At 51.9% G+C, this 21872-nt stretch overlaps 9 protein-coding genes across 9 annotated transcripts; 6 read left to right on the plus strand and 3 right to left on the minus strand.

The window, feature by feature from the left end:
• Positions 1 to 32: 32 nt before the first annotated feature.
• An08g02210 (uncharacterized protein) lies at positions 33 to 2640 on the plus strand (the record flags this gene model as incomplete). Its single annotated transcript, XM_059748871.1, is given in 6 exon segments — positions 33 to 44; positions 123 to 525; positions 581 to 742; positions 798 to 894; positions 951 to 2022; positions 2074 to 2640. Coding segments are annotated over 6 exon segments (2313 nt in total), but the record flags the coding sequence as incomplete, so codon positions are not given.
• A 931-nt stretch (positions 2641 to 3571) lies between these two features.
• On the minus strand, positions 3572 to 6128 carry An08g02220 (uncharacterized protein; the record flags this gene model as incomplete). Its single annotated transcript, XM_059748872.1, is given in 3 exon segments — positions 3572 to 4612; positions 4666 to 5938; positions 6024 to 6128. Coding segments are annotated over 3 exon segments (2419 nt in total), but the record flags the coding sequence as incomplete, so codon positions are not given.
• A 344-nt stretch (positions 6129 to 6472) lies between these two features.
• Positions 6473 to 8484, plus strand: An08g02230 (uncharacterized protein; the record flags this gene model as incomplete). The annotated part of the gene is made up of 5 exons (XM_059748873.1): positions 6473 to 6647; positions 6710 to 6979; positions 7030 to 8155; positions 8211 to 8289; positions 8443 to 8484. The coding sequence occupies 5 exons, from the start codon at positions 6473 to 6475 to the stop codon at positions 8482 to 8484; spliced, it is 1692 nt and encodes a 563-aa protein (XP_059603904.1).
• An 886-nt stretch (positions 8485 to 9370) lies between these two features.
• Positions 9371 to 10290, plus strand: An08g02240 (uncharacterized protein; the record flags this gene model as incomplete). Its single annotated transcript, XM_001392304.3, has 5 exons — positions 9371 to 9428; positions 9493 to 9518; positions 9587 to 9929; positions 9990 to 10156; positions 10219 to 10290. 5 exons carry the CDS (start codon positions 9371 to 9373, stop codon positions 10288 to 10290), a joined length of 666 nt encoding a protein of 221 aa, XP_001392341.3.
• A 799-nt stretch (positions 10291 to 11089) lies between these two features.
• Positions 11090 to 12518, plus strand: An08g02260 (uncharacterized protein; the record flags this gene model as incomplete). The annotated part of the gene is made up of 3 exons (XM_001392305.3): positions 11090 to 11155; positions 11252 to 11672; positions 11752 to 12518. 3 exons carry the CDS (start codon positions 11090 to 11092, stop codon positions 12516 to 12518), a joined length of 1254 nt encoding a protein of 417 aa, XP_001392342.1.
• Positions 12519 to 13217: 699 nt separating this feature from the next.
• Positions 13218 to 13774, minus strand: An08g02270 (uncharacterized protein; the record flags this gene model as incomplete). The annotated part of the gene is made up of 3 exons (XM_001392306.3): positions 13218 to 13254; positions 13415 to 13529; positions 13660 to 13774. 3 exons carry the CDS (start codon positions 13772 to 13774, stop codon positions 13218 to 13220), a joined length of 267 nt encoding a protein of 88 aa, XP_001392343.1.
• Positions 13775 to 14702: 928 nt separating this feature from the next.
• On the plus strand, positions 14703 to 17159 carry An08g02280 (uncharacterized protein; the record flags this gene model as incomplete). The annotated part of the gene is made up of 6 exons (XM_001392307.1): positions 14703 to 14784; positions 14862 to 14879; positions 14970 to 15046; positions 15144 to 15210; positions 15272 to 16275; positions 16329 to 17159. The coding sequence occupies 6 exons, from the start codon at positions 14703 to 14705 to the stop codon at positions 17157 to 17159; spliced, it is 2079 nt and encodes a 692-aa protein (XP_001392344.1).
• A 919-nt stretch (positions 17160 to 18078) lies between these two features.
• On the plus strand, positions 18079 to 19903 carry An08g02290 (uncharacterized protein; the record flags this gene model as incomplete). Its single annotated transcript, XM_059748874.1, has 3 exons — positions 18079 to 18458; positions 18574 to 18665; positions 18717 to 19903. 3 exons carry the CDS (start codon positions 18079 to 18081, stop codon positions 19901 to 19903), a joined length of 1659 nt encoding a protein of 552 aa, XP_059603905.1.
• A 1104-nt stretch (positions 19904 to 21007) lies between these two features.
• On the minus strand, positions 21008 to 21844 carry An08g02300 (uncharacterized protein; the record flags this gene model as incomplete). The annotated part of the gene is made up of 1 exon (XM_059748875.1): positions 21008 to 21844. A coding segment is annotated over one exon (837 nt), but the record flags the coding sequence as incomplete, so codon positions are not given.
• Positions 21845 to 21872: the final 28 nt, after the last annotated feature.

The raw sequence follows: 21872 nt of genomic DNA on the forward strand, positions 1-21872 counted from the left end.
TATACTGAGACATCTCGCTTGGCTGGTAATAGTGCAAACCCAAGGTACGCGAATCTCCCAATATTCCTGCTTTCTTCGCGCCCCCAGACCAGTCTTCTAACGCTCCATCCTTTCTCTTCTAGAAATGTCGCCAGGAATGTAAGAAGTCTTGCCCCGTCGTCCGTACGGGTAAGCTGTGTATCGAGGTCACTCCCGAGTCCAAGATTGCCTTCATCTCCGAGCGCCTCTGTATCGGTTGCGGTATCTGTCCCAAGAAATGCCCCTTCGGTGCCATTCACATCATCAACCTGCCGACCAACCTGGAGACCCAAGTTACCCACCGTTACTCCGCCAACAGTTTCAAGCTTCACCGTCTTCCCATGCCCCGTCCCGGACAGGTGCTTGGTCTCGTCGGTACCAACGGTATTGGAAAGAGTACGGCGTTGAAGATTCTCAGTGGAAAGCTGAAGCCCAACCTTGGACGTTTTGACAACCCTCCCGACTGGGAAGAAATCCTCAAGTACTTCCGTGGTTCCGAACTGCAGAGTACGTATAAACAGTATCGTGGAGTTGAGTTTTACAGACTTCTAATTGTATGCAGACTACTTCACCAAGGTTCTGGAGGATGATCTCAAGGCTGTTGTGAAGCCTCAATATGTCGATCAGATTCCCAGGGCTGTCAAGGGCCCCGTTCAGAACGTTGGAGCCCTCATCAAGGCCCGCGCCCAGTTGGACAACCTGGATCACATTCTCGACACTCTTGGTATGGCGCAGTTGCAAAACGAGCTTATTAACAACACTGCTAATGATATATGCAGAGTTGAGACAGGTCCAAGACCGTGATATCGGTCACCTTTCTGGTGGAGAGCTCCAGCGTTTCGCCATTGGTCTGGTTTGCGTCCAGAAGGCTGACGTGTAAGAACAATATCTGGAACCGTCTCTATTTGCGCAAGAGCTGACAAACTTTACAGTTACATGTTCGACGAGCCTTCCTCCTATCTCGATGTTAAGCAGCGTCTCGCCGCCGCTCGCTCCATCAGAGAGCTCCTCCGCCCTGACGATTATGTCATCGTTGTCGAGCACGATTTGTCTGTTCTTGATTACCTGTCTGACTTCGTCTGTGTGCTCTATGGAAGACCCGCCCTTTACGGTGTGGTTACTCTGCCTGCTTCCGTCCGTGAAGGTATCAACATCTTCTTGGATGGTCACATCCCTACCGAGAACTTGCGATTCCGTGAGGAGTCTCTTACTTTCCGTCTTGCTGAGGCTGGCGATGACTTCATGGTGGACAGAGCCCGTGCTTTCGCCTACCCCAGCATGGAGAAGACTCTCGGTAACTTCCACCTCAAGATCGATGCTGGAAGTTTCACCGACTCTGAGATTATTGTCATGATGGGTGAGAACGGAACCGGAAAGACCACCTTCTGTAAGATGCTTGCTGGTGCTGAGAAGCCTGACGGTGGCAAGAGCGTTCCTCGCCTGAACATCTCCATGAAGCCTCAGAAGATCACCCCCAAGTTCCAGGGTACCGTCCGTCAGCTGTTCTTCAAGCGTATCAAGGCCGCGTTCCTGTCGCCCCAGTTCCAGACTGATGTCTACAAGCCCCTCAAGATTGATGACTTCATTGACCAGGAAGTCCAGAATCTGTCTGGTGGTGAATTGCAGCGTGTTGCTATTGTCCTGGCTCTGGGAATCCCCGCCGATATCTACCTCATTGACGAGCCTAGTGCTTACCTGGACTCCGAGCAGCGTATCGTGGCCTCCAGGGTCATCAAGCGTTTCATCATGCACACCAAGAAGACTGCTTTCATCGTCGAGCACGATTTCATCATGGCCACTTATCTCGCCGATCGTGTTATCGTCTTCGATGGTCAGCCCTCCGTCGATGCTCACGCCAACGCCCCTGAGTCCCTGGTCACTGGTTGCAACACTTTCTTGAAGAACCTGGATGTCACCTTCCGTCGTGACCCCAACAGTTACCGCCCTCGTATTAACAAGTACCAGTCCCAGATGGACCAGGAGCAGAAGTTGGCCGGCAACTACGTAAGTCTACAATCTTTTCACCCCAGTACTTGCACGGTTCGGCCGTGGTAGTATCGTCTCTGTTCTATTGGAAGTATAATACTGACATGTATGTTCCACAGTTCTTCTTGGAAGAAGAGAAATGAGGAGGTTGTTCCGGGCAAGTATGACCGCGTGCCTCACCAACGTGACGGCCGCGACTCGGACCAGCGGCGTCGCTATCGTCGCTGGGGCTACCTTCGGGTAGTGGCGTTTTTCGGCGTTACAAAGGCCTCTGCAGCTCAGAGACGGCGGCGCCGTTGCCGTGGCGTGCGCCTTCCTGATGATGTGGATGGTGCTTTGGAGGAGGATGACGAAGAGGGAGCGGACGACTTGTTCGGCTAGGTAGGAGCAGTGGTTTTACCTGTTCCAGTTAATCCTCTCTGGCCCCCCTTGTCGTCGCTCATGGTCGTCCCTCCCCAGCGCCATCCACGCCTGCATAGTTCAATATAGTCCTCTTCACGATGGTTCGGAGTGAAGACACACGAGACTAGTCTTGAGATCATGTTTAGGGATACGGATTTCCTGGATGGCGCAGTCATGTCGGAGTTACAATGTTTGTCAACACGGATGGTCCACCGACAAAAAGGGTGTCGGTGAGGGAAAAAAAGATTAGCTGGTTATGGTCAAGCTAGGTGACCACTGTCCAAAAGATTTTCTTTTTTTGAACATATTGCATTACGTTAGTCATTCACTTCGTATATATCACTTGGTTTTCTCTATCCAAGCATAAATAAGAGCTATCTAGGACAGAGTAGTATATTCTCTACATAGCTTATCTCCGCCTAGAGAGTAGATTACCCCCGAAATTGTCCGTCTCCACCGGACATCGTACTCCTCCCGCCCGATGATACCTCCCACTATCATCGTATCCTTCGTAGCGTAACCAGTAAGGAACAGATCTCCCGCATTCTGTTATCACTGGATCACATGAAGCAATATCCAGAACCCGTAATGAAGATGACAGATAATTCAGCACCATCATCTGAAATTCAGCTCTATGGTAGCAGCCTCCCGCCAGCCTTTGGGTGTTAATGTTGAGACAACAGCAACTCCCCAGAAGGTGATGGAAGATATTTATCAATATATAGTGGTTACTAACTAAGATATCCAAAGAAATTCAAATGAGGCTTTGTGCTCTATATGTCGGTGCACATGATGATGTGCCGTGCTGCGTAGTATCAATGATATGTGATACTAGACTAGTACTAGTACTATATATATTTTCGAAACAGTTAAATGAAACTGAACCCAAGAATTGGACGCCATGATTTTGACCGTATTAGATTACTATTAGGTGAACCATGAAAGTATATTATCATAAGTATTGTATTTGTATTTTCACATGTCAAGAAATGCATATATCAATCGTGTGGGCGCTAGACATACAAAGTCGATATACTGGGGCAGCAAAGATGAGAGACGCGTCCACCACACCCAACCCTACGAGCGTAGAGTCAGTCGGAGTCCATTGGCAATTTACTACTTATGGAACATCTGCCGGTACGGGTAGTAGTGTGTGTGCATCTACTTAATCTTCTTCAATCTCCCCTTCTTCACTACCGGAGTGGACGGCCTTTTCCTCTTTCTTTCCATCATCGGTCGCCGCTGGAGTCCGCTCGCGACGGTCTCGATCTCGCCTGGCACCCCGGCTGCGTTCGCGCTCCCGACTATCACGTCGGTACCGCTTTGCAGAGCGACTGGCAACACTTTCGGTGTCGCTGTCGCGTCTGCGCCTACGATCATTGCTTGTGGTGCTCTTGGTATCGGCACCATAATCCAGCTCATCCCGACCTCCGCGGGGATCACCGCGTGTGCGATAGAGGCGTTCGCGCTCTTCCTCGCGCTCGCGACGCTCGCGTTCGTAGTGGCTAAGAGGACGTGCGCTGCGATCACGGTCCCAGTCGCGATCGCGGTCCCTATCCCGCTCACGCTCACGGTAACGTTCCCTGTCTCGATCACGCTCTTCCCGTCGCTCTCGGACGGGTGATAGACCGCTGGCCTTCCGGTAGGAGCGTTCACGGTCTGCTTGGGCTTTACGGCGATCTGCCTCGTAGGCATCTGGTTCTGGGGTTCGGCTAAGACGGCTAGATGTTCCCCTTCTTTCGCCTCTATAGGATGGCCCGCTGCGATGATCACGATCACGGTCGTGGTGATCACGGCGACTTCCGCGATCCCTGTCGCGGGTCTCGCGGTCTCGTTCCGCGTCCTCCTCCTTCTCCTTCAGGCGGCGAATAACCTTGTCAAAGGCGGCCTGTCGGAGCTCATCGGTCTCCAGAGACTTGTACTCATCGAATCTTTCGATTCTTGGCCGCACCTGTTCCCAAGTATCAGTTGCACGGACAGGGGGATCGAGGCGTTTGATCCGGGAACGCAATGAATCGATAGCACGGCGCTGATGACGGTCTGCAGCGTGCTTCTCTTCCTCGCTTCGTCGGACAGCCTTCTCCTGGATACGCTGGAAAATCAGTTCAAGTATCTCGGGATCAATATTGGCCGTGCGGCGATCACCGGATACAGCAGCGTTGAACTCTTCAAGAGTGGTCTTTGGTGTAACCTCGAAGCGTTTGTCCTGAGTACGTGTTAGTGACAGATGAACAGAATACCAGGCTTAATCAGACTTACATCAAGTACATCCAAGACATCGTTACGCGGGCCACGCAACGAGCGTTCTTCTTCTTCAACCATATCCCAAAATAGATCCAGGGGAGAAGATCCGGAGTTACCCAGGATACCAACGTACCGAGGATCCTCGTGGATCAAGGGGTAGATGTTCATCCACTTGCTTCCGGCCTTAATCTTACCCTGAGATCTCAGCTCTTTCAGAAGCTCGATAAACTGCTCGCGGGCATGACGCTCTTTTCTCGCCTTTGCAGCCTTTTGTTGCTGACGCGCATCATTGAAGGCCCGCTCAAGGGACTTGATGTGGTTCTCGAATGCAGTCAAAATATCGGACTTGCTCAGGGTTCTGAATTTATCATCGCTTTGGACTTTGTCATTTGACTGAATAATCGCCTGTGCTTCAGACCAGCGTGTGTATGGTTCCAGGTTCAGGGACTTCAAGATAGTCACCAGCTCATCCATAGCAGCTTTGCGCTTAACAGCTTCCTCCTCGATGTGCTCCTTCTTGAGCTCAACAATGTATTCCTCGAAGAGCTGGCGCCTCTCGTTTTCATCATCTGTAGATCTAAAGATCGTTTCGCCCTCGATGATCGGTCGGATGGTCTTCCAGCGACTGTAATGTTTAATCTCAGGATGGCGCTTCAGCATGGTATTAAAATCTGCTCTGAGCTTAGCGAATCTTTCTTTCGCCCGATCCTTTTCCTGCATGCGAACCTCGACCGCATATTTTTCAAATGCTGCCTTGCGGTCTCTGGGGTCTTTGAGGGCACGATACTGGGGATCCTTGATGGTTTCACGCATGGTCTGTTCCCAGCTCCAGTCGGGTTGCACGTTGTGGCGCTTCAGCATTTTCATGAATGCGCTCTCTGCCTCTTCGAGAGAGCCGTATTCCGGTTCGGCTTGCTGTGTACCTAGGACAGGGGCCGCGGCGATGCCATTGGTATCCATCGAACCATATCCTCCACGTCGGTCGCCATAGCCTCGATCATAGTCGTCGCGGTCACGCTGTTGTGGGTAGGAAGAAAAGGAGCTAACACCACCTGCAACGAAAGTCGGACCCCTATGCATAGTCACGTCAGTATCATGAGCGCATTGAGAGGAAAATTTGGCTGTAGACTTACGCCACTGGAGGAGCCTGAGGCGCTGGAGCCTGTGCCAGAGCAGTTTTGTAAACATCTGGCATCTCCCACGTGCTTTGCTTGGTTTCGGTGTTGTACCAGTATTTCCGACCACCCTCAGCAGTATATTCCTTCCACGGCTGGTTTGCCAAGGCACGCTATAGGAGATTAACAGAGGATTAGCATCCAGGACATATAATATATGGCAATGTCATGAAGAAAAAGAAGCTTGAGGACACATACCTCTACAGGCGTCATCAGCTCGATGGGCTTCGCCCATTGCGTCGCCTTCGTCTGTACATTGTAGTAGTAAACTCGACCGTCAGAGTTACGCGCCTCCTGCCACATGGAGGGCGCGCCAGCCGGACCGTTCATGGGATTCATATCGGAGTTGCAGAAGCTGCCGGGGACAGATACTGCTGTTGCGACGATGAGAGAAGGTCGGAAAAAGCAGCGTTCGAAGAAGCTCGCCGGGGTTCCTGCGCTAAGGCTGTTTGCCGTGTTTGCAGCGCCCGGAGTATCGAACACCTCCACCCGGCGCGCCTGGGTCCCTGGCTGCTCTTAAATTAAATGCGCATCGAGGGGATTCCCGTCTGTTGCCTTCTTTTGATCTCCCTGGTGTCGGTTGCCTGTGCGCGTGCTGTCTTCCTATTTCGTTACGAGAAGAAGAGCATGCGGCTGTTGTTCTCGCCATGCCGAGTCTCGACATCCCCGGGGAATTCCTCCGACATGCTGTTCTAGATACAGTTGTCCCGCATGCTTCAGATGCCGACCTAGAGGCGGCTCTGACGTCGGCTCTAGAAAAAGGCGCAGAGGACCTCACTTCTGTGTTGTCGCTCATACCGCAGCGTTCTCTCCTGTTCTTCGGTACGCTACGACCTGCTGGCCGGATCGAGCTCTATCTCTTACTCATATGTAGCGTGATACAGATGAGTTCTGCACCGTTCGCGTTGTCTTACGACTATCCAATTGCTCTCCACCTAGCCTGAAACAGTATCTTCCGCACCTCGAAGTCCGACTCGATGCCTTTGCCATTGATCCCGCCGAGACAGTCGCGGAGAACCCGACCCCGACTCGGGACCTTATATTTTCAGGGGTTGTAGATTCACAGGAGCCATTGGTGGTGGTCAATGAGTTTGAGGGAGACACAGGTGGGGGCAACCACGTATATGTGATCTGGAGTGTCAAGGCATTCTTGAGTAAGGACTCCGTCCTTGTTCCGGCATCCTGTCGTGCTGATAAACCTCAGAGCGCCCTCGCATACGCATTCAACACCCTTCCCTCCTCTTCATCGCCTCTGCTAGCCTCAACCCAGCTGAAACCCGACAGCAAGAGCCTCGGGGAGACGACTACCTCCCGCCCCTGATCCCCGCGTCAACAAACATTCTACAGCCGCTGTCGAGTGATAAGTCCTTGGATCAGAAAGATCCATTCCTCCCCGCATCTAGGCTCCTGCGAGTTGTACCGGCGAAATACAGTGAAGACCCCATATATAATGTCCAGCAACATTCCGGCCACCCCATACGCATAGTGCCTGCTGCCAGTGCAAGGATACGTTATTCTCGGCTGAATGCCTATAGTGGACGGCCTACCACTGTTGCAAGCCTTGATTTTGAGGTGACACCATTCCTTAATTGCGATGTCACATTTGACAAGGCAGAGCTTAGCATGTCGGATGGGACGATAGAAACCCTTACAGATGCACCAGGACTGCTGCCGCCCATCCGTTGCCAGCCGCGAGATGATATCACCCTTGTATACAAGTTAACGCCCGACTATGCGCCGGACCCAAATCCATCGACAACTGTGATGGTCAGTGTACTGGATATCTCGCTAGAAGCAATAATCCACCTGTCGGACAATTGTAACCCGCGGATATTGATGCAATGGAGAACCAACGTTGATTTCTCCATGGTCCTCAACCCAACTTTTGGTGGACCTAGCCAGGCTCTACAACGAAACAACCGCCCCGCGAGTCTTCCAATGACACCTAACCAAAGCAACGCCGCAGCGGGGACCGCTACACCTAATCGAAGCTCTCTGAGAGAGCGGGCATACTCAACAGCAGGCCTTGGTGTATCCGTTTCGTTCAGTGGCCCTCCACATGTCGAAGTAGGAAAACCCTTTGCTTGGAGTATCTTCATCGTGAACCGATCTTCCGGTTCCCGCAAATTCTCAATAGTTGCAATCCCTCGCCGGAAGAAGCTGGACCCACGGGGGCATACCGTGCGACCCTCTTCTTCATCTGCGACGAGCCGGAAAGATGCTCAGGTCGCAGAAGCTGTAACCGATGATAACATTGTCCATGCACTCCAGAAGAGTGTAGTTGGCCAGGAAGCAGAACTCGTTTCTCTAAGTACCGACGTTCGGGCTGGGTGGGTAGCCCCTTCACTCTTCCCTTTTCCTTTGCCCCAGCTGATCATATAATAGTCCCCTTTTGCCTGGCACCTGTTTTTCTACGGAACTGAAATTGCTTCCATTGGCGGTGGGGGCACTTCGTCTGGAAGCTGTACGTCTGGTGGATGTAAATACGAACGAGACGATTGATATTAAAGATCTCCCGGACATCCATTCCTTTGAAAGGAAAGGTCGACCGATTGAGGTGGTCAGTTGAGAGGAGATGTGGGTTACTTTTATGATAGATAGCTTGAATGCTGGCTAGTTACGATGCATGTTCATGGACTTTGCTATCTTCACGATTTAAAGGATAGATAGCATGAGTAGCGGGTGGTGAGAAGGAACGAAGACTTGTCAAGTCTCATTATCAGTTGCATGTATATCCTATCAATACAGCATTTAATCTATGTGATGAAAGTTGAGTCTCCCCAGACAGTAGTAGTGGTAGTTGTTGTTAGCTTTAAGATCGGGCTTAAGATGTAAAGGCGGCAATGCAAGACCCTCCGCCTCAAAAGCGGCGGGCGGGCGGAGATGGGCGGGTGATCACGCGAGCGGATTGGTTCAAGGGGCGGGGAGAAGTTCGAATCCCCGGCAAGATGACATGACCTCGATCTTGCATCTTCGCTGCCTCAGAGTACCGTTCCTCTGATTCTATTTAACGGGGGCCTGAATCGCTGGTCGACCTAAACCCAAATCTAACCTCCTGCTTTACTTTTGTACACAGTACGCCGTCTCATCGACACCCAACGAGACGATCACCGACACCGGGTCCAGGAGTCGTCGGGGAACTTGCTTATTCGCCTGCTCGCCCTTGTTTCGCCTGTGCGCGCTTTCTGGCAGTCCTTTGCGTCATACTCGCCCCGAGCCCGCCAACCGGGATTTCCAAGCCGTTCGCCTTCGATCCCCTTCCATCTTGCCAATCACTTTTGTCTATCATCGCCCTTCGTCATGTTCTCCACTAGTCGTCGAAGAATACTCGATGGACTCAATCGGAGGTACATCTACGGCCGTCTGGTATGTGAACTCTTGGTCTCGATTCCATCCTATCTCACCCAAGGGGGTTCTACATTTTTCCTAAAACGAGCAACCTTTATCAAGTAAACTTTTTCTATGAGGGAACTCATCACTAACTTCACTCCTTCCATTCTTCTCTATTATAGCCATTGCTTCACGCCATAATCTTTCTCATCGAAATGGCGGCTGCAATGCGACTTGCCGCTAAGTTCAACTCTTACTATGCCGAGAAACCAAGTAAGGCTCTCACGCTCCCTTGCTAAGCGCCTTCAGGAGCTGACTGACTTTGTGTCGTCTTTAGTCTTAACCACCATGGTTACCAATGCGGTAAGAGTCCCTTCGAGCGAATCATCTGTCATTGGCATATGATCGACTGACGTTGGACGGCGCGGTAGATACTTGGTGGGATCGCAGATACGGTCGCACAGTTAATCACGGCTTTCAAGGCTCGTGGAGGACGCAGGCCCTCTGACAGTAACGATCTTATTTCAATTGAGATCCATGACCTCGATAAAGAGAAGCCGCCTGCTCTTGGAGAGCTGGGACATGCTAGACATATGCCGCCGCCCTTCGACTTCGAGCGCCTGACTCGCTTTATGTCGTACGGTTTCTTCATGGCCCCGGTTCAGTTCCATTGGTTCGGTTTCTTGTCCAGGGCGTTCCCCCTTACCAAGAGGAACCCGTCGATTCCCGCGCTGAAGAGAGTGTGCGTGGATCAGCTGATGTTCGCTCCTTTTGGTATGAACTGTCTCCGAAGGAAGAAGAAAGCTCTTTTCTCTTAGCTAATATTATTACCAGGTCTGGCGTGCTTCTTCTCCTTCATGACGGTTGCAGAGGGAGGAGGAAGGAGAGCCTTGACGCGCAAGTTCCAGGACGTCTATCTGCCAACCCTCAAGGCCAACTTTGTCCTTTGGCCCGCTGTTCAGATTCTGAACTTCCGTGTCGTACCTATCCAGTTCCAGATTGTGAGTACTATTGTGATAAAACTCTTGTGCACTGTTATACTGATATTTCTTTTTTCTTCCAGCCCTTCGTGTCTTCCGTCGGAATCGCCTGGACTGCGTATCTGTCGCTGACCAACTCTTCGGAGGAGGAGTAATGGTAGTAGCGGGCTCATATTTTGGCTCCCACAAGGTTCCCAATCGTTTCTTCTGTCAATTGTCTGTCATTCTTCCTTCCCCTGCGTCGTTTCGTGCTTACTGGGCGCTGTAAATGAACTTCGGGGGTTCTGTTATTCTTCCTCTCATGGGTGGTGTATAGGTCTTCGTCCAGCAGTGTGGGTACACCGGAGTCAATTGCATTGATCGATAAACCATGTCGACAAAATGAATTATACACCATTGTTTTTCGGGTTTGAACCAGGCACGAATGATGGAATGTCTCCTGTAGGCGGGGTTGTCCCCACGAGCGAGCCGGCATCCATAGACGAGAAATATCGGAACGATTGCTTGATAGATCCACCCCCGGACGCAGCAGAAGCTCCCATCGCAGCAATGATCCGAGGCTAAGGGGCTCCGAACGGGGCATAACAGGCATAATGTTCACCCCTGAGGCCCCGGACCCTTCCGTCATCGATTCGCGGGCGCTGACATCAGTCCCGCATCAGCCCGAGGCGCCCGCGATTTCAACTTCTCTCACCGGCTGCCCCACCACCAGCCCATACCACTTTTACCCCGCCGCCGAACCGAATGAAGTCGTAGCTTCCAGTGACCAGACTCGCTCACCGCGGACCTATTAAGTAGGCATTTTTCCCAATCTCCTCATCCCCCGTGGTGCTACTAATACTACGTCTCTCCCCCTCCCAATTTCTCCTTTCTCTCTTTTTTTGTCACCCCACTTCCCTATCTTCCCCTCACATCCTCTAACCCCGTCCGACTGTCGTAGAACCGTCGTTCATCATGTCTCTTACCAACAAGCTCGCTATCACCGATGTCGACCTCAAGGACAAGCGTGTCCTGATCCGGGTATGTTGTTGCCCCGGAAACCCCCACCTTTTCATCAGTCACCGTCGTGGGGTTTAAGATGAGCCTTCAATGCTAACTAGTCTGCTCACTGGACAGGTCGACTTCAACGTCCCCCTCAATGACAAGAAGGAGATCACCAACAACCAGCGTATCGTCGGTGCTCTGCCCACCATCAAGTACGCTATCGAGAATGGTGCCAAGGCCGTTGTCCTCATGTCCCACCTGGGCCGCCCCGACGGCAAGAAGAACGACAAGTACAGCCTGAAGCCCGTTGTTGCCGAGCTGGAGAAGCTGCTTGGCCGCAGCGTTGTCTTCACCGAGGACTGCGTTGGCCCGGAGGCTGAGGAGGCCGTCAACAAGGCCACTGGTGGCCAGGTTGTTCTCCTTGAGAACCTGCGTTTCCACGCTGAGGAGGAGGGCAGCTCCAAGGATGCCGAGGGCAAGAAGGTCAAGGCCGACAAGGAGAAGGTCGCTGAGTTCCGCAAGGGTCTGACTGCTCTTGGTGATGTCTACATCAGTAAGTCATCCTTTTCTCACACCTTCCATCTTGGGAGGCCACTAGTTTATGAGCTGTGTACTAATATTCCACACCACAGACGACGCTTTCGGCACTGCCCACCGTGCTCACTCTTCCATGGTCGGTGTTGACCTTCCTCAGAAGGCTTCCGGTTTCCTCGTGAAGAAGGAGCTCGAGTACTTCGCCAAGGCTCTCGAGAGCCCCCAGCGCCCCTTCCTTGCCATCCTGGGTGGTGCCAAGGTCTCTGACAAGATCCAGCTGATCGACAACCTGCTGCCCAAGGTCAACAGCCTGATCATCACCGGTGCCATGGCTTTCACTTTCAAGAAGACCCTCGAGGGTGTCAAGATCGGAAACAGTCTCTTCGACGAGGCTGGCAGCAAGATCGTTGGCGAGGTCGTCGAGAAGGCCAAGAAGCACGACGTCAAGATCGTTCTGCCCGTCGACTACGTCACTGCCGACAAGTTCGCTGCTGATGCCAAGACCGGCACTGCTACCGACGCTGAGGGTATTCCCGACGGCTACATGGGTCTGGATGTTGGCGAGAAGAGTGTTGAGCTCTACAAGCAGACCATTGCTGAGGCCAAGACCATCCTCTGGAACGGTCCCCCCGGTGTCTTCGAGTTGGAGCCCTTCGCCAACGGCACCAAGAAGACCCTCGATGCCGTCGTCTCCGCTGCTCAGTCCGGCTCCATCGTCATCATCGGAGGTGGTGACACTGCCACCGTTGCCGCCAAGTACGGTGTCGAAGACAAGCTTAGCCACGTCTCCACCGGTGGTGGTGCCTCTCTGGAGCTCCTGGAGGGCAAGGAGCTGCCCGGTGTTGCTGCCCTGTCGAGTAAGTAAATTTGAACAAACATATTACCACTCTGGATATGCGGAGATGCTGCAAGACAAAATCCGTCCATGTTTCTTTGGAGGAGGATGAGCTGTGGTTGAGCTTCCATGCTCGGGACTAGTGGACAGGCGGCTTGTGTAGTACCTGTCAGCCTTCCCGGCGCCCCTTCAAGACAGGGAACAATTTTACGAATGTAATGTACAAAGAATGATAATTAATCTCAACAAAATACGCGTTTACCTTCATTATCAAGATGATGCAATCTCATGACTAGTGACGGGTCCGAAGCTGTGAGTCTAGTTTTATCAAATGCGAGCTACGAAGAGGGGGCCACAAGTTGATGGGCGGTGGACTTGATCCTTTCAGTAATGGGTGTGTAAATAATCGTAGAAAGTACATAATGTGCTCATGCAGCACATACACCGCTTCCAGCGAAGTGCTAGCCTGTACCAGATCTCCCACCATAGACGACTTATCCTCTGCAGACGAATCCTCCACAACCACGCAGCTGGGCTAGCCACCGGTCCGGCACCGCCAAAGCAGACGAATCTCTTACTCAAACAAGTCTATCTAGCTCCAACATTGTTCATCGTCTCGCTACCGAGCCGCGTGAGGGTAAAGCTGCACGTGTAATCAAGTGATTAATGCTTCGTGGAATTTGCGTGTGTTCATCTCAATTAAACCGATAACCCGTCATCTAACATAATCTATTGATTAGACGCCCCGACCTTCTTCAGCTCCTCTCTGTAGTTTGAAGCAAACATGTTAGTCCAATTTGAGCTTTAGATGAGGTGTAGATCAATGGTAACATATTGCGCTCATAGCATTGACCGATGAGGTTTGGTTTGGTTCGGTTTGGTTCGGTTTGGTTTGGTTCGGTTTGGCTTGGCTTGGGAAAACGTACTTCAGTTGCTTCGAGAAGTCCTCGGCCGCATCGTCATCATCCCAGCTCTCCTCCCACAAATGAGCGCTTGCGCCGTTGGCAGCAGATCCTTGTTCGGTTTCCTCCTGGGGCCAGTCTGCAATTAAAGCTCCGAGGTCAGCGCAACCCGTCATCCGTAAGATCATTTTGCCGGCTGTCTGGGCGGAGCGAAGCTCCCTCTTCTGCATGACAGGAAAGACCAGCGGTCTGTGTGGTTTGTGGCTAACCTTCAACGGGGAAGTCCTCAAACTCGTCATCTTCTTCCAGCACGGGGGGCTTCTGTTGCTGTGGCTGTTGGGTAGGCTCGGCCTTGGTGTCCTGGGTCGCGGTGGGATTCGACATGATGGGTAGGCGTGGGAGGGGGAGCGAGAGCGGACAGGGGCTCTAGGGAGGTGAAAGGAGGGGTCGTACGAAGGAAACGAAGAGGGAGGCGGGAGGAGGAGGAGAGGTGAGGAATGAGAAATGACAGATCAGAAGATTGGAAAAGTGGCGGTGGTGGGTGATGTTGGTAGTTGGCAAGGTAATGGAATGAGAGAGAGAGTCGCGGCGGCGGCGGCGGAGACGCAGGCGATGGCGTCGGTTCACCTTTGGCTGGGCGGCACTACAATCAAACTCACTCACTGGACTAGTCCGCAGTCGGTCAGTTCGACCTGACGACGTCAAGCTTTATTGATCTCCTCCTTCTTCGTCTCCCTCCCCCTCCAGTCTTGCCGGACATACCGGAGATGACCCCAGCTCCATTCTGTCCAGCATTTCCTCCCTCCTATTCGTGAGACATTTAAACGATCCCCTCTCCCGATGCGCTAAATCACGGTTCGTGATCTCTGACTGCCTTGTTCGTGAGCAACGCCCGGCAATATCCAGCCAGTTGCTCCGCCTCGCCGCCGCAAGTGGACCGTGGTTTCGACGCTATTATTGTTTCTGGTCCCCGTTGCTTATAATCCCCAGGCCTTCCAGCCTAGCCCTTGGGTCGGAGTCGCCTCTTTTTTATTTCCGTACAATTTTCTTACCTTTTGACTGTTGTTATTTATTCTCTTTGCCCCCCACCTCTCTCTCTTCCTTGGGTTATGTTCCCGGAGTCTCACTACGTTCTTGGTGCGTATCGAATGGGAGATTCGATAATCTTCCCCATTCCGTCTACGTCTCGCTTTGGGCTTCGGAGCCCTTCGGTTCTTGGTTAATTGATCGCCATCCGTCTCGTGCACAACTCCCCTTTCAAGTTTGATCATTACTTTTAAGCCTGGTTCTTACCGGGCTCCTTCTTTTGAATATGTTTCGCGTGGGCTCCTGGCTCTATGGCAAGAAGCCGGCCTCCACCCAGTCCCTGGACTCTCTGTCCGAACTGCGAGATCGTGAGTGAGCACAGAGGCCTTCTCAGCGCCGTCTACAATGTGAATGACGCTGACAATAAATTTTTTGGGACTCAAAGTTGAGGATGCTATGAGGGGTATGTCCAATTTCTCATGCGTGATCGAATCCCCGCTCTTCCGGGGTCAGTGCTAAGGGCGCTATGCTGACTGACGGGTTGGGCAACCAGCTGCCACCTTAATCCTCAATGACGATGTGGACGGCGCCGAAGACGGTCTTTCCGAAGGAACCTCGTCGTTTCATAATGTGCGTATGCCTTTGGTTTGGACAAGTACCTGCCGATCTTCAAAGTCACTAGCTCTGTAGTGCCTCTGCTGATCTACAACTTGTGCCTGGTATATAGCTTGGCAGAGGCGTCGTTGCGTTCATCCGGGCCACACTGGGATTCGAACAGGAGATCATGCGTCAGGGTGTGTAACCAGTGTGACCACTGTTCTGTTAGAAGTGTCCTTGATGACTGATGTTCTCTAGCCTCGGAGCGACTCAATGCCGCGGAGACGAGTGCCGCCAACGACCAGCATCGCGCGCAACATAACTCTCATGCGCCAAATACGTACCACTCACAAATATATGCTCCCGGGACGGAATTTGCGCTCTGCCAGGCCATGGCGCAGCTCATGAGCGCTGTCGTCGGCGTCCTGAATGAAAGCCTTACGGAAAGTATCAAAGGATTCTATAGGCTCAGAAAGGCCTACATCACCTTAGACGCTATTCTTAAGATGGAGCAGAAGTTCATCATGCAGGCGCGGAACTCCGGGAATAGCACTTCTACAGAGAGTCTCCCACGGGGTGCTGGGCAGGGTGCGGGATCCAAATCCGTTCCTGCATCTCCAGTAGAACCAATCGACCTTAAAAAAGAACTTTCAGACCTTTCAATCTCCGCGGACTCCGAAGCATCGGCATCAGGCCCTTCTGATATGCTCAGCCATGATCCTGACTCGGATATTTTCAAGAACCAGATCGACGTCTTCGTCCACTCCGGCGCCAACTTCTGTTTTGGAATTCTTCTGCTCCTGATCTCGATGGTCCCGCCCGCATTCAGTAAGCTTTTGGGAATCATTGGCTTCCATGGGGACAAGGAGCGGGGATTGAGGATGCTTTGGCAAGCCAGTAAATTTCACAACCTGATCGGCGCCCTCGCTGCTTTCTCCATTCTCGGCTATTCGAACGGCTTTGTTCGGTATTGCGATATCATGCCCGATCCTGTCCCTGGCGATGACGTGCAAGGCTATCCCCAGGAACGGCTAGAGGCCTTGCTTGCCCTGATGCGGAAGCGGTTCCCGAAGAGTCAATTGTGGCTGCTGGAGGAGTCACGGATGAACGGAGCAAACAAGAAATTAGATGTTGCTTTGGAGCTGCTCTGTGGAGAAGACCGCAGTCCGCTCAAGCAGGTTGAGGCGTTGCGGGTTTTCGAACGGAGTTTGAACGCCATGTATCTCCACAGATACGAGCTTTGTGCGGAGTCCTTCCTCGAGGTATGCCAATCTCTAGTTCACACAGAAGTTCATTATCAAACTGACCATATTAGTGCGTCGAACTCAACTCTTGGTCTCGATCGCTATATTACTATATTGCAGGATCGGCTCATCTCAGCTTGTACCGGAACATTGCTGGAACGGATGCCACCGCAGCAGCCAAACACGCCGAGAAGGCCGTAGAGTACTTCCGGAAGGCGCCGCCATTGGCTGGAAAGAAGAAATTCATGGCTCGACAGTTGCCTTTTGATGTCTTTGTTTCCCGCAAGATCGCCAAGTGGGAGGCCCGCGCTAAGGAGTGGAAGGTGCCCTTGGTGGACGCTGTGGGGGTGGATCCGATTGAAGAGATGATTTTCTTCTGGAACGGACACAGCCGAATGACACAGGAACAGCTCGAAGAATCCATGACGAAGCTGGCGTGGTCCGAAAGCGAAGCCAATAAGACATGGTCTCGCGAAGGTCCGGAAGAGAAGGCTATATTGCAGCTCCTGCGTGCAGCTGTCCTCCGTGCCATGCGCCGGCACGACGAGGCGAAGGAGATGATCCGCACGAGCATCTTCAGCCAAGACAAGTCCCAGTTCACTGGACATCTCAAGGATGACTGGATCTACCCGGTGGCACATTTTGAGATGGCGGCTAACCTGTGGATGGAGCGCCCGACATACAGTGCTATCCACGGAGGACCGGCGTCGTCCAGCGAGAAACCAAGCACCGACAGCGATATGCAGCTAGAGCGTCGGCAAGTGCGCGAATGCAAGGAGCACCTGGAGAAGGCGGCCAAGTGGGAGAGCTATGAACTAGACGCGCGTGTTGGGCTTAAAGTGACGGCCGCACTCGAGGCCGTTGAGAAGTGGGAGAGTGCGCACGCGACAACATCCGGATGAGGATGGATGATTGATGTATTATGACGCTGTACATTTACCGCCAGCATTGGAACATTACGATAAGACTTAAAGGGATAGACGGAGCAATCAATGCATGTTTGTTGTTTGTTACAGGGGACCCAGACCACGTAGGAGCGACAATTATAGACACGAGCCGCCCTTATCTCTTACCTCGTCTAGACCTTAGTAGACCTCTCTTGACTCTTTGACCGACAGTTAGACTTTCTAGCGGTGGGCGACGATCACCGTGGGTCGGATAAGTTTCCGGACTGTCACGTACCCCATCGGATGCATCCGTCCCTGACAAGTGACAAATGACACCCATCACGGTCCCCTCCTCTCTTGACCGGGTACAACTGCCCTGTCAGGCTGTGATACGTGCAGGAAGTGACTCATGGTGTGCATAGGGCGGTTCGAGGACCTGATCTATCCAGGAATTAACGTCGATCCGGCGGACAGTTCTACCGAATGGCCGAATCAGCGTGCGGCAAATGCAAAGAGCCCGTTGGGGGAGGGCCGCCATCGGACGTCCGATGCTATGACGCTGCTCCCGGGTAAAACGGCTTCGGGTTTCGGTTCCACGCCAAAGAAATGTGCCTTAAAGATACTGGCATATCCTGCCCTGGAAGTAATTTGGATCTTCGCCTTCACTGCTGGATCACATTGCTCAGGTACCTGCTCAAAAAACGTGCTGGTGGTTGAAATCATTTCAATACTCTCTGTCGCATGCTTGGGGTTCGGCAATTATCTTATCCCACCGTTGCTTTCGGAGATTCGGAGATTTTTTTATCGGGGATATTTTTTCGATTCCGTCCCTCTGATATCATTTCCCCCTCGTCTCATATGCATAGTGACTTAACGGGTTCTAATTGCCATTATCTAACTCGGAATTAATCAATTGAATATATCGTTTTTCAATATGTCGCGACGCGAGCACTCACGCTCATCGCTCTCATCCGAAGATGTCGAGTCCTCCGAAGACCACAGCGCATACGTACACCAGGATGATCCGACTGCATTGGAGAAGCAGACTACCGCGGCGTCAGGCATGTCTGCCCTGGAAAATCGTGCGCATTCGGTGATCTCGCGCATTCGCAGTCGCGAACCGGGTCAAACTGCCCGCTTCACGCATCCGCTGTCGCATACTAGGACCTCCGAGGACGTCATTGTCGACTTTGATGGGCCGGATGATCCGTACAGGCCGATGAATTGGAGTTTTCGCAAGAAGGCGATTACGACGGTTTTGTATGGGTTGACTACAATGGGTATGTGCGATTGCTGTTATACTTTTTTCTTTAGGTGATGTACTGACGGTGGGTGCGTTCTATAGGTGCGACTTGGGCTAGTTCGATGTATGCTTGCTGTTCCTCTATGCCGATACTTGGACTGTATTCCAGTTACTGATAAAGCGCAGTTTCTCTACGGGCACCAAGCAAATCGATGCGGAGTTCCACGTGGGTGAGGAGGTCGGCACATTGGGTACAACGCTGCTGTTGTTCGGTTTTGGTAGGTCTTGATACTATCGCTCGACCTCTGCGCATAAGTTGACGTGATTAGGACTTGGCCCTCTCGTGTGGGCACCGCTATCCGAGGTCTATGGACGTAAGCCTGCTGTGCTTGCGCCGTACTTCATCGCAGCCATCTTCTCGTTCGGTACCGCCACAGCCAAGGACCTCCAGACCGTCATGCTGACTCGGTTCTTCTGCGGATTCTTTGGCTCCGCGCCCGTCACGAACACCGGTGGTGTCCTGAGCGACATCTGGACGGCAGAGCAGCGAGGTGCCGCTATTGTTGGTTACGCCATGGCTGTGGTCGGAGGACCGGTGCTGGGTCCGATTGTCGGAGGTGCCATCTGCCAGAGCTATCTCGGCTGGCGCTGGACCGAATACATTACCGGAATCATGATGATGTTCTTCCTCGCGATGGACCTCATCTTCCTCGACGAGAGCTACCCGGCTGTTCTCCTCGTTTACAAGGCTCAGCGACTCCGCTTCGAAACAGGCAACTGGGCTCTCCACGCCCGTCATGAAGAATGGGACGTCACCTTCAAGGAACTCGGCAATAAGTATCTCATCCGACCCTTCGCCCTCCTCACTACGCCCATCTGCTTCCTCGTCGCCATCTACGCCTCCTTCGTCTACGGTATCCTATACCTCAGTTTGGCCTCCTTCCCCATCGAATTCCAAGAAGTCCGCGGCTGGAACCAAGTCGTCGGCGCCCTGCCTTTCCTCGCCTACCTCGTCGGTATCCTCTTCGGCGCCTGCATTAACCTCTTCAACCAGAAATTCTACATCGCTCGCTTTAAAGCGAACAACAACTTCCCCGTCCCTGAAGCCCGTCTGCCCCCAATGATGCTCGGCTCTATCGTTTTCGCCGCCGGTCTCTTCATCTTCGCCTGGACAAGTGACCCCCACATCCATTGGATCGCTCCCATCATCGGCGCCGTCTGCATGGGTTTCGGCTTCTTCACCATCTTCCAAGCTGCCCTGAACTACCTGATCGACACCTTCCAGAAAGTCTCCGCTAGTGCTGTTGCGGCGAACACTTTCCTGAGAAGTCTGTTCGCGGGCTGCTTCCCTCTCTTCGCTAATATCATGTTCCATCGTCTTGGTGTGGACTGGGCTGCGAGTGTGCTAGGTTTTGTGGCTGTCGCATTGATCCCGATCCCTTACCTGTTCTATATCTTCGGAAAGCGCATCAGGGCGAAGGGAAAGTGGTCCCGGGCTTCGGTTTACGGGTACTGATCCTACCTCTTACCTATCTTGGATGTTTTTGCTCAGAAACGTCGTCTCTCTTCCTATACCCATCGCGTTCACATATACCCCCACGTCCATTCTATGCCAGTCTTCCAAAGTTGAAATGAAGCGGGTAAGATTTATAAAAGTTTTGTTCACTGGGATTTTGTGTCGGATTGCTCGAGATACCTCTGGTTTTGTTTGGTTTGATTTGTTTTATATGGCATGACACGCATAGCACGGCCGGGGTTTTGATAGACAGGAATAACGTATTATCACCGATTAATGTCTAGGTTTAGTTAAATGGAATGATTTAGATATAGCTATCGTTTTTGCATCTACGTATAGTGATTAATGCAGTCTACTCAGGTCTGCCTTGGTTGTATGGATGCCTGTAATGCTGTACCAAAGTGGTTCCTCTAGTCAAATTGAGCCTAGGCTGCCGCAGCGCGGCGCTTGGTTCCCTCATACAGCGGCGAACGCATAATGTAATGTTGAGACATTCACTGCAGCCAGGCAGCTGTCAGCTGATCCTTCGCCTTTCTTCCTGCGTGGTCTCTGACCACCACCTCTTCCAACCACCAACCATCTTCTTGAGATCTAGATAGATCAAATCCATATGTTCTTGACCCTTCGTCTTGACATGTAATGTAATTGTATGGTATTGTGCAGCATAGTTAAGGTGGCTCATTGCGTCGCGGAGCCTTAAGTGCATTTGTTGGTGAATACCCATGTGGTATGATCCTAACAGTACATAGTCCATGGTAATAATAGTGGTGGGGAATGATGGTATAAACATAGTCTCTATATCATTCTCTACCAATCCCAGACTAGTTGGGAGGGTTTAAAACTATCAAGATGATGAGCTGTAGTCAAAACAGATCTATGAAAACACAGATTATCAAATGAGCTTTTAATAACAAGAGATCTAGATCATCATCATCATACGATCTAGTTTGCAAAAGAAGACAGTCAATATTCAACGGCAAACATGGAAACAAAAAGGAATGTAGTTCGACACAATTATATGCGTTACAGAAAAAAACAGAATAGTACATGTTAGAAATCGAAAGAGTGTGTTATGTTATGTATCCTCCACAATGAATGTAAACCTCACTTTTTGGCTGCTACAGCCCCCCATCTAGTAAATCTCTTAGCAAGCGTCATCGCTTTGCCCAGCGAGCTCCAGCTGTTGCTCTTTGTCATAGTCATTCTCATGTCCTTGGCTGGTTCTTCAGCCATGGTCGCTGCCATTCTGGCATTCAGTTCCGGCTTGTGGTGCATCGCCATCACGGCCATCATTCCCAGGAACGTATGGTGCTCGAGAAGGTCTTCCAAACGGACACTGAAGCCTTCTTCTCCCAGGATCCAGACCAGTTGGGCAACATTCATGATGTCTCCGCCCAGGTCGAAGAAAGATGCATCGAGTTGGTATTGTGGGTTGTCAGTCCGACGGGGTAGCACCTGCTGCCAGGACCGGGTAAGGATATCTGAGTGAATTACAATCTCCGACATCTTCTGGCTGTTTAGATTTGACGAGAGGAAGGGTGTATCAGATGCCCTGGGTGTTTCACGAATGACTTGGCTAGGCAGGGAGCGGATAGTGGCAGGGGAGGCAAGTGGGACGCTGGGATTGGCAATCAGGCTCTGCACAGTCTCGCAAACCATGTTAAGGGCTTTAGCGATGAAGGTTGCTGGAATGGGGCCTTTGAGCGAGTACCCGATTGAGACATCGAGCTTCTCTTGACCACAGGATTTGGAGGCCAGCGTGAGATCAGTGAAGTTGTCCAAAACACCAACGCCTCCCATCCGGTACGAATTGCCGTCTAGATGCATCTGTCCCTCATACTCGACATTCTGATGAAACACGGAGGTGGTGAAGTATGTGGAGTCGGGCCAATCGGTGCAGTTCCGGATAATCTCCCTGAATCCTAGCGACTCATAGGGCATGTTGGCGATCTGTTGATCTTGGAGATAA

This window comes from Aspergillus niger (assembly GCF_000002855.4).
Source record: "Aspergillus niger supercontig An08".
NCBI lineage: Eukaryota > Fungi > Ascomycota > Eurotiomycetes > Eurotiales > Aspergillaceae > Aspergillus > Aspergillus niger.